General features: G+C 51.8%; 1 protein-coding gene across 1 annotated transcript in view; it reads right to left on the bottom strand.

Moving 5' to 3' along the window:
* The window catches only part of SRRM4 (serine/arginine repetitive matrix 4), a 171,829-nt gene that overhangs the window by 31,406 nt on the left and 127,513 nt on the right, over positions 1-12,910 (bottom strand). Inside the window, exons 4-8 of the mRNA XM_067014659.1 lie at positions 12,148-12,219; positions 9,077-9,103; positions 7,265-7,315; positions 3,067-3,165; positions 17-173 (exon numbers count right to left, since the gene is read on the bottom strand). Coding sequence (XP_066870760.1) covers positions 17-173; positions 3,067-3,165; positions 7,265-7,315; positions 9,077-9,103; positions 12,148-12,219 — 406 coding nt within the window. The remainder of the gene's footprint in view (positions 1-16; positions 174-3,066; positions 3,166-7,264; positions 7,316-9,076; positions 9,104-12,147; positions 12,220-12,910) is intronic.

The following is a 12,910-nucleotide window of genomic DNA, read 5'->3' as shown; positions in this document are numbered from 1 at the left end:
TGTGCGGAATACTTACTACACCCCTGGCCGACAGGAAGCTGAGCATCTGGAGGGGCTGGCTGGGCGGGGGGCTGGACCGGGACTCGGGGCTGGCCTTGCAGAAGGTCTTGGAGCAGCGGCGAGAGTGCCTTCGGCGGGTCTTCCGCCCTTCCTCGGGGGACTGGCCGCGGTGCCTGGGTTCAGGAGAGAGAAACCTGAGGGTCTTTTGATGGACAGCATGGCAGAGAGGTGGCTGAAGGACCAATAGGATCTGAGGACAACAGAGCGTGTTTGGGTGTGTCTGTATGAATTACGTGTGCATCCATCCACCCACCCACCCATCCATTCATTCATTCTCTCATTTGTTCATCTGACAAATGTTTATTCACGTACCTGGCACTGCTTTGGGGGCTGCAGATGCAGCTGTGAAGACAGAAAGGGTCCCTATCTTGATTCAGTTTACTGTCCTTTGTGTGCCTGTGTGATTGTCTGTCTGCTTGCCTGTGTCTGTGACTGCGTGTATGTCTGGGTGTGTCCATCTGTGTTTTCAAGTGTTTGTCTATAACTGTAACGGCTTATATCTGTGTGTCTTTGTGTATGTGACTTTACCATCTGTGAAATAGAGGCATCTTATTGTCTGTCACCCAAAACTTAAAAAAATACATATCTGACAAAAACGACAAAGATGCCTTCTGCAAGCTTGTCACATCTAGATCTGGCTGTCTGTCTGCAGCGGAAACCAAAGGAATCTCTGACTCCTTAGAAAGGGTGTTTGGACTCTGCATTACCCGTTAGCTCTGAGTCACAGTAGTGATAAAAAATCACACCTTATGGATTTGCACGGCACTTGGAAGCCCCTCTTCGGGTGCTTTCACAGTCCCCTCTACAACTTGAAGACATACACGGGGCAGATGTTACTTTCTTATTTTCAGATGAGAGAGCTGAGGCTCAGAGATGTTTAGGGACCTGCCTGAGGTCACATCGCTTGTGAGTGGGGGAACGAGGGTCCCCATGGGAACCAATGCCTCTGGTTCTTGCGCTGGGGTGTCCCCTCTGCTCTGGGGCCTCCAGGTCACTTTTCTACTGAGTGTGTGGCCCGAGGGCCAGCTCTCAGCTTGCTCCCACCCGTGCTGTAGTGTCTCTCAGCCCAACAGGCACTGGGGAACTCGGGCGGCCAAAGCAGCGGAGAGCTGGGGCCAGGGCTGCGATGTGAGCCCTTTCCCGAAGAGGTAAGCTTCGGAGAAGGTAGAGTGGAGTGCACCGAGAGTCAGCCAGCAGGCCCTGCACCGCCCTCCAGCCCAGGCCTCAGGCTGAGCCACACAGACCCGGGTCCTGGGGCCAGCTCCGCCAGTCACCGTGACCCTGCTCGGACCCCTTTGCCCACCAACACGCAGGTTTCTCAGCTGTGAATGTCTGCAGTGCAGTTGAGCTCAGTGTGTCAGCACCCTCCAGGTAAAGCCCACTGGGGGTGCCCTGCACTTGAACAAGCATCGCTACTGCTCCCTGCAGTGGCAGAGAACGCACATCATGGGGAAGTGGAGGGCGTCTCTGTCCGAGGGTGTTAGAGAGAACCTGTTATGAGCACATGGCCGGGGACTCTGGGAGCACGCAAAGAGCCGGACTGGATGCTGTCAGAAAGCGGAGGTAATTCTCTGATTGGCTGCCTTCATCAGTCTTTCCTAGAGAGAGGGGAGACTAGACTGAGGTCAAGGCTATAACTGGCAAAGAAGCAGCAGTCACTCCCATTTGCCAGGATGGAGAGATGCTGGGTTACTTTTGGGTTTTGGACAAAGTTCCTGTTTTGTCTGGGCTCAGACCTGATTACAGAAGGGTCTTGCTTTTGTCTGGATCACTCAGGGTCACAGAGCAGCCTTGTGTGATGGTGATGTCCTTTGAAACTGTTGCTGTCCAGTGGGAACACCAAGGCGACAGTACTCGACGTCAGGGGCTTTCTCCTTTCGAATGTTTTTACACTTGGCTCCACGTTCATAGCACCTGGGAGATTTAAAAATCTTGCTGCCCTGGACCTACATCATCTGGATTAGATCAGAATGTGTGGAGCTGGGGTCCAGGCACTGGTTATTTTTAAAAACTTCCAAAGCGACCACAGTGCAGCCAAAGTAGAGAAGCTCTGGTCTAGCTCCTGGTGTGCTTGGGATGATTAAGAGGGAGAATGTGTTTGCAGTTGCAGCACAGTGCCTGGTTCAGAGTAGAATTTAGGTAAATATTTCTCCTCCTCCTCCTCCTTCCTCTAGAGGTTCTGACTTAACTGGGATGCAGTGGGACCGGGACAGGAAGATTTTTAAACCTCCCCACGTGACATGACCACGTAGCCAAGTGTGAGAAGCACTTAGGAAACAACAAAGGAGCCTCTGACATCTGGAAGCTGGCCTGGTACCATCAGGGGGCCCTTGACGTTCCCATTGGTCTCAACAATGTCAAACGCCAGCATCAACGAAGCCCCACCCCCTCTTCTTGTTCTCCTTATTCACGAGAACCTCTTCCTCTTCTCAGGCCGGGGCAGCCAATGTGTCAGCATAAAGAGGTTCCAGGTTAGGAGAAACCAGACTCGGAAGGGCCTCAGAGCTAGTTACCTTGTGCTGTGTGGCCTTTTATGGGTCACTTAGCTTCTCTGTGCTTAGAACAACGCTTAGTGAGAGACAGTCAAGTGCAGAGCCAGATGCCCCAGTTCAGTCCTAAGCTCTTGTCACTTAGTAGCTAAGTGCCTGGCAAATTCCTTAACCTCTCTGTGCCTCAGTTTCCTCATCTCTAAAATGGGGGTGACAATAGTGCCTCCTTCATAGGGTTGTAGAGGGGATCACACAGGGGATCAGGAAGAGTGCTCAGCACCTGGACACGGCAGCACGGTGTTAGCAAGTCCTGTAGGTGGGGGCAGCGGGTCCGTCTGTCTGCAGCCCCTTCTCTACAGGGAAGCGCAGACAGCCTGAGTGCGAGGCGGGGGCGCCCTTCTGCTGGGAAAGCGGCCTCTCCGACAGTGACAGTGGGAGGCAGAGCTGACGGTGACCGAGTCTCAGACGGGCTCTGGGCAGATGCCGGGGTGAGGAGGTGCCTCAGGGAGGGGGTTACCTGCTGTCACAGCTTGAGGAGCGGGACTCCGAACTCTGGGACCGCGAGGGGCAGTGGTGATGACGGTGGCGGTGGGACTTCCGGGGCCGGCTTCGTGATCTTGGGGTGGGTGGAGGGTGAGAAGGAACAAATCAGAGGAGAGAGAGACAGCAAGTTTTTGACCTTGGGACACATATCTTTCTCTTGCGCGCGAGTCACCGTCCCTCCCAAGGTCACGCGTCTCCCCCGGGCCGGCCCCTTGCATCACCCCCGCCTCCCGCCTGTGTAACCGGCCATCCCTAACACAAGAGGGCAGAAAGGGGTCGCCTGGGGGAGATGGCCTGCCTCCCAGGGCTCTGCTGGGAGCAGAACCGTCACCTGTACACATCACCTCTCCCTCGCCTGAGGCAGGAGTCGGCATTTCATACGGTTTCACGAACCAGTCAGATACCGTAATGTGTGAATCAGTCGGGCACTCAGAAAATATCAACCGCAGGGCAGGGGCTAAAGAAAGTGTTTTGTCTCCAGAATAGTGCCGTGGTGCTGTATCTTCTAATTTTTCAAGTGAATGTAGAAGTTGAGATTTTTATGTAAATCATTCCTATTTTAAATGGAAGGTCATTTTTTAAAATAAAAGACACAGTTTGGGGCTAACAACACACATTTGCAGAATCCATTAGGCCGTTGGGCTGCCAATCTGTAACCTCAGCCCTGGAAAGCTGAGTCTGGATTCTTAGCATGGAGTCAAAAGCCCACTCTCAGAAGGAGGTACGAACATCATCGACAACAAAAATTACACTACCAATAACTGTTACCACTGCCACTAAAACTGGTGTTATAACAGGTTACTTCAGCTTTCTCTAAATAATAATGATGACTCAGAAGTAGCAGTGGCAGTGGTCACTGAGGATGTACAAGGAATGCCAATAGTTTGGGCCAAGTCAGGAAGCCAGTGGGAGTTAGAGATGATTCTATTGTGAGGTACCTTGGTTATCCCAACAAAAGACTCAGGGATTCTGGTAATGTGATCATCAGGCCATATCCCTTCCCCGTTTAGAGCCCTCCCATTGTCCTTATGTCAAGTCCAAGCTCTGACCTTGAACCCCAGGCACCTTCAGGAGCCAGCCTCTGCCTAACTCTCCAGCCTCCTTGCCTGGCATCTAGAGCCCTGGTTTGAAAGGCTCAAGCAACCCCGAGGTGCTTGTATTCTGGCTCACACATTTCCCACATTTTATGATGCCCTGATGGTAGTGATGGTGATGGTGATGATGGGGATGATGGTGATGGGGATGATGAGGGTGATGATGATGATGATGATGGGGATGATGGTGATGATGGGGATGGTGATGGGGATGGTGATGGGGATGATGGGGATGGTGATGGGGATGATGATGATGGGGATGGTGATGGGGATGATGAGGATGGTGATGGGGATGGGGATGATGGGGATGATGGGGATGGTGATGGTGATGATGGTGATGATGGGGATGGTGATGGGGATGATGGGGATGGTGATGGGGATGATGGGGATGGTGATGGGGATGATGGTGATGATGATGGGGATGATGGGGATGGTGATGGGGATGATGGGGATGGTGATGGGGATGATGGTGATGATGATGATGGGGATGATGATGGGGATGATGGGGATGGGGATGATGGTGATGATGGGGATGGTGATGGGGATGATGGGGATGGGGATAATGGGGATGATGGGGATGGGGATGATGGGGATGATGGGGATGGTGATGGTGATGATGGTGATGATGGGGATGGTGATGGGGATGATGGGGATGGTGATGGGGATGATGGGGATGGTGATGGGGATGATGGTGATGATGATGGGGATGATGGGGATGGTGATGGGGATGATGATGATGGGGATGATGGGGATGGGGATGATGGTGATGGGGATGATGATGGGGATGATGGGGATGGTAGTGATGGTGATGGTTATGGTGACGGGGATGGTAGGTAACCCGTCTCTAACACATACTGGCTGCCAGGCACTGGGTTCTAAGCATTTTCCTTAAATGGACTCATCTACTCCTCATAACAACCTACAATGTGGATTCTCTTATTACTCCTAGTTTACAGATGCAGAAACCAAGGCACAGAGAGATTAAACCACTTGCCTAACCTGCAGCCTAGAATGGTTACCTCCATCCTTTGCCCCAGCCTAAGCCGCCCCTCCCTCAGGAAGCCTCCCCTCACCACCACGCCCTCTTTCCTGCACCCGGGCTCCCACCTCACCCAGGGCTTCCATCTGCCACTGCTGTGCTGTGACCTGTCCCACATCTGTCCCCGGTGTCCCGCTGCGAGCTCCTCGAGGCAGGGAGGCACATCTGTCTAATCTCTGTCCTCGGGCCCCGCACAGGGCCTGACACCTGTTAGGGCCTCTCTAAGGGATGCTGAATAAGAGGAAGTAAGTTACTCCAGCGGTCCCCTGTTTAAAAGCCGCCTTAACTAACCAAGGATCTTGGCAAGAACAACCACCTGATCTCAGGGGTGCCCTGTGTTTCTTGCTCCCCCCTCTCCTGACTCTTGTTTTTTGGCTTCATGACCTTCTTTCATGTCCTGCTAGTGATTTCTGAGACCCGTCCAACTCTTGGCACCGGGCAGGGTGGCCACCTTGCTGCCCTCAGGCAGGCAGTCGGTGCCTCTGTCATGATCTTCCCAGAACTCTTGGGGTCGGGTCTGGGCGCAGCCGCCAGCTCAGTGACTGTCCAGACCACAGCTCCACGGACAAGCCATGCGGAAGTCTCTGAGAACAGACTCTGTCTGTGCTTAGCGTGAGCGTCTACCTTACAGATGACCAATGACTGCCTCTTGACGTGAACTGAACAGGCTTGATGACGGGGAAGTTCTTCCCTGAGCTAACTCACAGATCTATTGCTTCCTTCTGGAGCGTTCCCCAGGCCCCCGTGGTGGTGCCTGAAATGCCCTCTTTCGCACTGACCTTGGGTGAGGAGACGCTTCAGGCCGGCAAAGCTGAGCGCCGTGCCCTGCTTCCTCTTTTCCCCCCCAGCAGCCCACTGCCTTTCATCCCACTGCCTTTCATTCTCTCTTTAGAAGCTTCTTGGTGGGAGATAAAATGTTAGTTTATTGGAAAACACACTCACTAACATCTGCAAGGGTATAAAGAAGATGGGTTGTAACCAAATTTACTCTTTTTTTTTTTTTTTTTTTTTTGCGGTACGCGGCCCTCTCACTGTCGTGGCCTCTCCCGTTGCAGAGCACAGGCTCCGGACGCGCAGGCTCAGCGGCCATGGCTCACGGGAACAGCCGCTCCGCGGCATGTGGGATCCTCCCGGACCGGGGCACGAACCCGCGTCCCCTGCGTCGGCGGGCGGACTCTCAACCACTGCGCCACCAGGGAAGCCCCCAAATTTACTTTTAATTTGGCTGGGAACTGAACTCTTCCGGCAGCTCTGGCTGATTTGAATTTCTACTACCAGCTATAAACCGTGAACCAGCTGGGACCCGAGGCCGGGGGTAGGAGCTCCCCTGACATCTCCATGCTCTAAGCCCAGAGACTGGGGCTGGGACTCACATGCACGCACGTGTGATCATGCCCCCTTTCCCACCTGTGCACACACAGCACACATGTGCACAGGTAAACCCCATCCCGCACCCTCCCTATGAGTAATGCACGGAGATTAAGCGGTGCACACGCCGAGGGCACCGAACTAGCACATAGTAGCAGACAGGGCACCTACGTGCATGCTATTCAAGTTCATGCTCACATAAGCACAGGCACACGTATGCATTCGTGTGAACACAGATATATACTCCCCCCACACACCACTCACTATGCACCTGCATTGCACACAAATGTTTGCACGATGGAAGAGTGTACAGATAGTATTTACAGAGTGCACGCTACACATATACGCACCACGTACAAACGTTACACAACGCACACAGGCACTCAGCATTCACACACAATGGGCACACACATGCACACCGCTCACTTTCATGCAGAGACACGCATGCACACACACACATCACATACACAACCATATGCGCCCATGCATGACAAACCCACAATTGCAGGTCTACACACAGTTCTGTCTTCCCCTTGCTTCTCTCCCCTCTTGCTCGCCCACCCTCCTCTCCTTGTCCCCATTTCTTTGGCAGTTCTAACCCTCTGGCTGTTCACAGGTCAGTCCCCCACCTCCCCAAGCTGGACAGTATGTTGTAGGTGGAATCTACTTACTGTTTTTTGTGCCTCTTCTCTTCCTTTCTTTTGTTTTTTGGGCTGGAGGAGCTGAATGAGAAATGGCCAATTAACTGAAAGATGCAAAATTCTAGCGAAAGATAAAGTAGTCAAAATGCTTGACACACGGTGGTCACTAGATTCAGGCAGTTTGGGAATGGACACTGATCATTTCTAAGATCAGAGCAGTTGCTGCCAACGTTTTCGCCCAGTGGGTTCAGCTAGACACACCAACCCACACGTACAGAGTGGGGATGGGGGACGGAGGATCCTAAGATCAGCTCTGGCAGCTGCATAATAACAGCAGTAGCAAAGGTAATCATATCCGCCATGCTTTGAGGCTTTCTTATCAGGCAAGCGCTGTGCTAATACCTCTTGGCAAGAGCCTCATTTCGTTCTCCCTACAACCTATGGGCAGTGGCACATTTAATAAGCACTCATTTTCCAGGAATAGAAACTGAGCCTTAGACTGGCTAAGAAACTTGACCAGGATCACACAGGTGAGCCGGAGAGTGGCCCCAGACCACGGGTCCCCAGGGCCCCTCCTCTTGACTGCTGTTCAGTCAATGTCTAAGAGAAAAGAATGGAATATCCGGGGAGCTGCTCTAAAGCCTCATGAACTTGGGCGGGTTCTGAAACGTTCTGCTCGTGAATATTCCGGCGCCTGTTTTCTTGTAAAGTCACGGTACTGGGGTGCGCGCAGAACGGACAGTGAGGACCCAGGGTGCCAGCATCATCAAACGGAGGCCCCAGAGGGCGAACGCTGTTTGGTAGTTCAAGCCAGACCGGCTTCAGAGGGTCACCAGGAGCGTATCGCTGGCCTAAGTCCTGGGAAGGAGAAAATCTGATTTCATCCGACTGAAATTGCACCTTGGCACGTGTTTGGGACTCAGCCCGGGAGGTGGAGAGCCCAGGACCTCACTGAACGATCCAAGTTCACATCCTGGCTCTGCTGCTGAGTTGCTGTGTGAAATCAGGCAGGTTACCTGTCCCCTTGAAGACCCGGTTTCCTTGCCCTTAAAATGGCGCCATTGCTCAAGCTGTTGTGCTGAGCGGATGGATGGCATCGGTTATCAGGGTCCATTTGTTAACTGAATGAATGAAAGGCCTTTGCACTCTGCCAGCGGCTGGAACTGTGCTATGGTTATTTTGGAAGCCACGGAAGGGTGTCCTGATCCTCTGTCTGACAGATTTGGGTTTGAGTTTTGGCTCTGCCACCTTCTGACCGTGTGTCTGTGGACATGCCTCCCACACCTCCTGAGTCTTAGTTTCTTCATCTGTAAAATGGAAATAATAAGGATATCCACCGCACAGCGTTGTGATGGGGATGAATGGAGATTAAATACACACGCGCATGGAAAAGGCTCAGCACAGGATCTGATTTATAGTGAGTACCCCACAGGCGACAGCGTTATTTGTGCTCATGGCACTCGGCCTCTGTCCCTCGGCTAGGATCTGGGAAGGCTTGGGTGGGGTGACTGGGGCTGATGCTTCTCTACATGCCCCAACCCAAGATTTCAACCAGCGGTCAAACAAACAGACTCTGGCAAGGGTGGCGAGACCTGCCAGGGAGAGGAATCGACAGGAGCTGGTCCGGCAGCAACCATCTGGCCTGGGGGAAATTGATAGTCTGGCTTGGAACTTTCAGGGAAATCAGATCAGGGCCTTCATTTCAGAGGAAACTGAGGCCCAGGAAGATGAAGGGGGCGTGAACACAGAGGTAGAGGCGGAGAGCTTGACCCTAGATGCTGCCTAAACCTGGTTAGGAAAGCAGAAAGCTAAGCGGGCAGCCGGAGGCAACAAGATGCTTACCTGTGCCTTCTCTTCTTGGAGAATGACCTGATGGAGGGGAAAAAAAAAAAAAAAAAAAGAAGAGAGAGAGGGAGGAAGGAAAGGAGAGAGAGAGAGAGAGAGAGAGGGAGGGAGTGAAGGAGAGGAAGGAAGAGGGAAGAAAGGAACAGAGGGAGGGAGGGAAGAAAATAAATGTGAGTCTGAAGTTTCTTTTCCTGGGATGGATGTATCAGTGTATTTGTGATGAGGCTACAAGGGGACCGGGACACCTAGCAAATCCTCCTCCTCTTTTAGATTTGAAGGTCATATGAGAAACAGTGGTTTGCATTTTGAATTTCCAGGTCAAAACCTACCAGTGTTTCACTCCTCACCCAAATTTGTCAGTAAGCCTCTCCTGGAAAAGGTTGCATGAGGGGCCAGAAGAGTCCGTCTGCCTCCTCCCTTCCCCCAGGTCTCACTTCGGTCTTGTCTCTCCCTAGTTGTGGGTTCTTCTTCTTCATCATCATCATCATCATTTACATCTTCCTGGGACAAGCGACTTCCACAAGTGCAACTCTTTACTGGAGGCTAGGCTCCGTGCTAAGCACGTCTCACACACCATCTCATTCAATCTCTTCCCCAAACCCGTGAAGTACTATTAACAACCATTTAACAAAGACACTGAAGCTCAGAGAAGTTAGTTAAGTTGCCAAGGGCCACACAGCGTCACCTATGTAACCCCGATTCATTCTTCAGAGCCTCCCACAGATGTCACCTTCCCCTTGTAGCATCTTCCAGTCCACTCAGGCTGGTTTGGTGCCTCCCCTCTGTTCCCACAAACCCTGGGTGAGCTTCTGAGCTCAGCCTCACTACGGTACAGACTTCTGCGTAATATGACTACCATTTTTCCCACTAGAACGTGAGCGACTTGAGGGCAGGGACTGGGTTCCGGTTGCTGTTCTGTTCTCAGGACCCTGAATCCTAATTTGTGACACACAATGGGTATTCAATAAATAGATGTGAAAAATGGGATTTTTAACCCTGAAGCCTTAGTTAATTGAAAGCGAGACAAAAATAGCTCAATGCATCCTCTACTCCTAGATCCCAGCTCCAAAAAGTCAACCATCACTAACCAAACATTTTAAGAACTTGGAGAAAATGGACTAGAATTAGACTGACGCTCAGTAGATGAGGGTCTGGGAAGAACTGGCATTTGTATTTCCCCCTCCTAATTCCCCATTTAATGGCCCTTCTTCCCTCTAAACCTCCAACAAGCCCTGGGCCAACTGTAGCCCGCAGAAAGAAAGCCTGTTTCTAACCCTCTGGCCTAGTCTCTTGCGCATGAGAAGAAGGCCTCGAGTAAGAAGCCACTTGGCTCCCGAGATCCATATAGAAAAATGCTTCAGAGGGCTTCCCTGGTGGCGCAGTGGTTGCAAGTCTGCCTGCTGATGCAGGGGACGCGGGTTTGTGCCCCGGTCCAGGAGGATCCCACATGCCGCGGAGCGGCTGGGCCCGTGAGCCATGGCCGCTGAGCCTCCGCGTCTGGAGCCTGTGCTCCGCAACGGGAGAGGCCACAACGGTGAGAGGCCCGCGTACCGCAAAAAAAAAAAAAAAAAAAAAAAAAAAAAAGAAAAATGCTCTTGCTTCCCATCCAACCCCTAAACTGGGACAAACTGCTCAGCACAGGAAGGTGACGAGACAGCAGCCTGCGGTCACAGGCAGGCCCTGCCTCGACAAAGGACTCTGCTGGGAAAGTTTCGAACACCAAATTAGCAACATTTTACAACTGGTTTGCGCCCACACCTTGTCTTGAGCACAAACTCAGAGAGCATTAGTTGGCGTGTTTGGGCAGCTGGTAGACGTGATCGGTGAGACCAAGCTGAGTTGAGAGCTTTCTGGCAACAAGGGCTGAAAGGCAACCACACCCCTGGGTTGGCAAAAGCCACATGGGGGCTACTTTGAACGAGAGGGTGAGATGCGGCGGGGGGGGGAACCCAAATGACCGCTTACCTTTCGTTCTGCTGTGGTGGTTTAATTGCACAAATCATCCACCACCCGTGTAGGAAAATTGGAAGATACAGATAAGCAAAAAAAAAATACAAACCACTCTTTCCCTGTCATCCACAGCCAACCACAGCAAATATCTTAACTTACAAAGATAGCTTCAAACTCTCTGAGCCCGGGGGGGGGGGGGGGGGTGCAAACAAGCTTTGTAAATGCGTGTAGATGGAGGGGAGCAGGCTAGGTGGGGACGGCGTGGCACCTCCGCTCTGTCTAAACACATAGCAGCTCCTCAGCCCCAGTGACGGTTGCCTGTGGGAAAACTGGTCCAACGAAGAGAGAGCTTCTGATTTTACAGAGGAGCAGGAAAACTTGGATTTTTGTATTGTGAAATCTTTCAATGATAAAATGTTGCCTTGGCCCAGTAACCACAGATTTGAGACCTCCGACGTACAGCCTTCCTGTCTTTTATTTTTCCCCATAGCGTGTGTGTGTGTGTGTGTGTGTGTGTGTGTATGTGTGTACACACGCACATGTGTATAGTGAGCTCCTCTGGGACTGTGTGTCCAGTTCCTAATGCCCCTTAACCACCGTCCACAAGGGTGTACGATCTAGAAGCCACGTTTCACAGGATCCCATTCTCTAGGACATAGTTGGACCAGCCAGAAAGGTCTCTCCTTGGGAATTTGGAATAAGGAACAAGACCGAGAGACACAGTATCTTCCTGTGTCTGGGTCTGCAACATGAAGAGACAGGAACAGGGTGCAGGGTCCACGTCCCCCTGTGTGCACTAGGGGGGTTTGTCTTGGGTTGTGTCAGCTTTCCATTCTTCGGTTCTAGCCCCTCACTGAGGCCTGGGCTGGTCCCTGAGACATTCCTGTCTCCTTAGAACAAATTCCCCTCTGGCCTGAGTTAGCATCAGTGGGCCTCTGGTCCTTGCAACCAGAGTCCCAAGTTAGACGAGATACAAATACACGACAACACACAGATGAGTATTTTTTATAAATGAAATGACAGGCTTCCAAATGACCTTTCAGCGCCATCCGCTGTCACCTCCACCCTCACCCCAGCGGGAACATCCCTGTTTATTTGCAGAGGAGGAAGGACAGTACCTGTGTCTCTTATGTTTCTTGGAACTTTTCTTCTTCTTTTTCTTGACAGGCGATGGGCTATATGAGGGGGACCTGCCGGGGAGGGGAGACACACTTCAGAGAGAGGCTTTGAGGGCCAGGGTTGGTTTCATAGAGACCTTTCTCCAGCCCCCAGACATGCCTCGGCTCTTTCAGTAACACACATCAAGGATGATAATTTGCAGAGTTAGTTTGCATTTGTTTCACATGTTACCATGTGTTTTACTACAGGTATAATCTCATTTAATCTTTCCACACACTTCTTAGGTAGGTACAATTGCTACCCTCCCTTTTCAGACAAAGAAAGCAGGGTCCAGAGAGGTAAAGTGACTTGCCCAAAGACACACAGCTAAGAAGGTGGGTGAGCTGAGATTCAAACTGAAGACTCACTGATCCCAGGGGCTTTGCTCTCAATCACTATAGCACCCTTAGCTGTCCTCCTGGTCAGGCCATAAATATTTATTTTTGTCTGCTGCCCTCTTCCCAAACTGCACATACTTTAAAGGTCTCTCTTCTGCTCCACCCCCGTGTCTCCCTGGTAAGACCAAACCCCCGCAGGGGATCTTGCCAGGATGCACTCAGCACGGTGGTGCCATGAAGGGGTTAACCAAGAAACAGAGATGCCCTAGAATCATGATTATGACTCAAGGCTGAGGTTCGGGTAACCCGAGTTCCAATTCTGACTCTACCATTAATTTATAAGTCACCTTGGGCATGTCACTGCTCACTCCAAGTCTCCTGTTCT

Source organism: Kogia breviceps, chromosome 15 (assembly GCF_026419965.1).
Source record: "Kogia breviceps isolate mKogBre1 chromosome 15, mKogBre1 haplotype 1, whole genome shotgun sequence".
Lineage (NCBI taxonomy): Eukaryota > Metazoa > Chordata > Mammalia > Artiodactyla > Physeteridae > Kogia > Kogia breviceps.
This window is presented reverse-complemented; position numbering and strand designations above follow the sequence as displayed.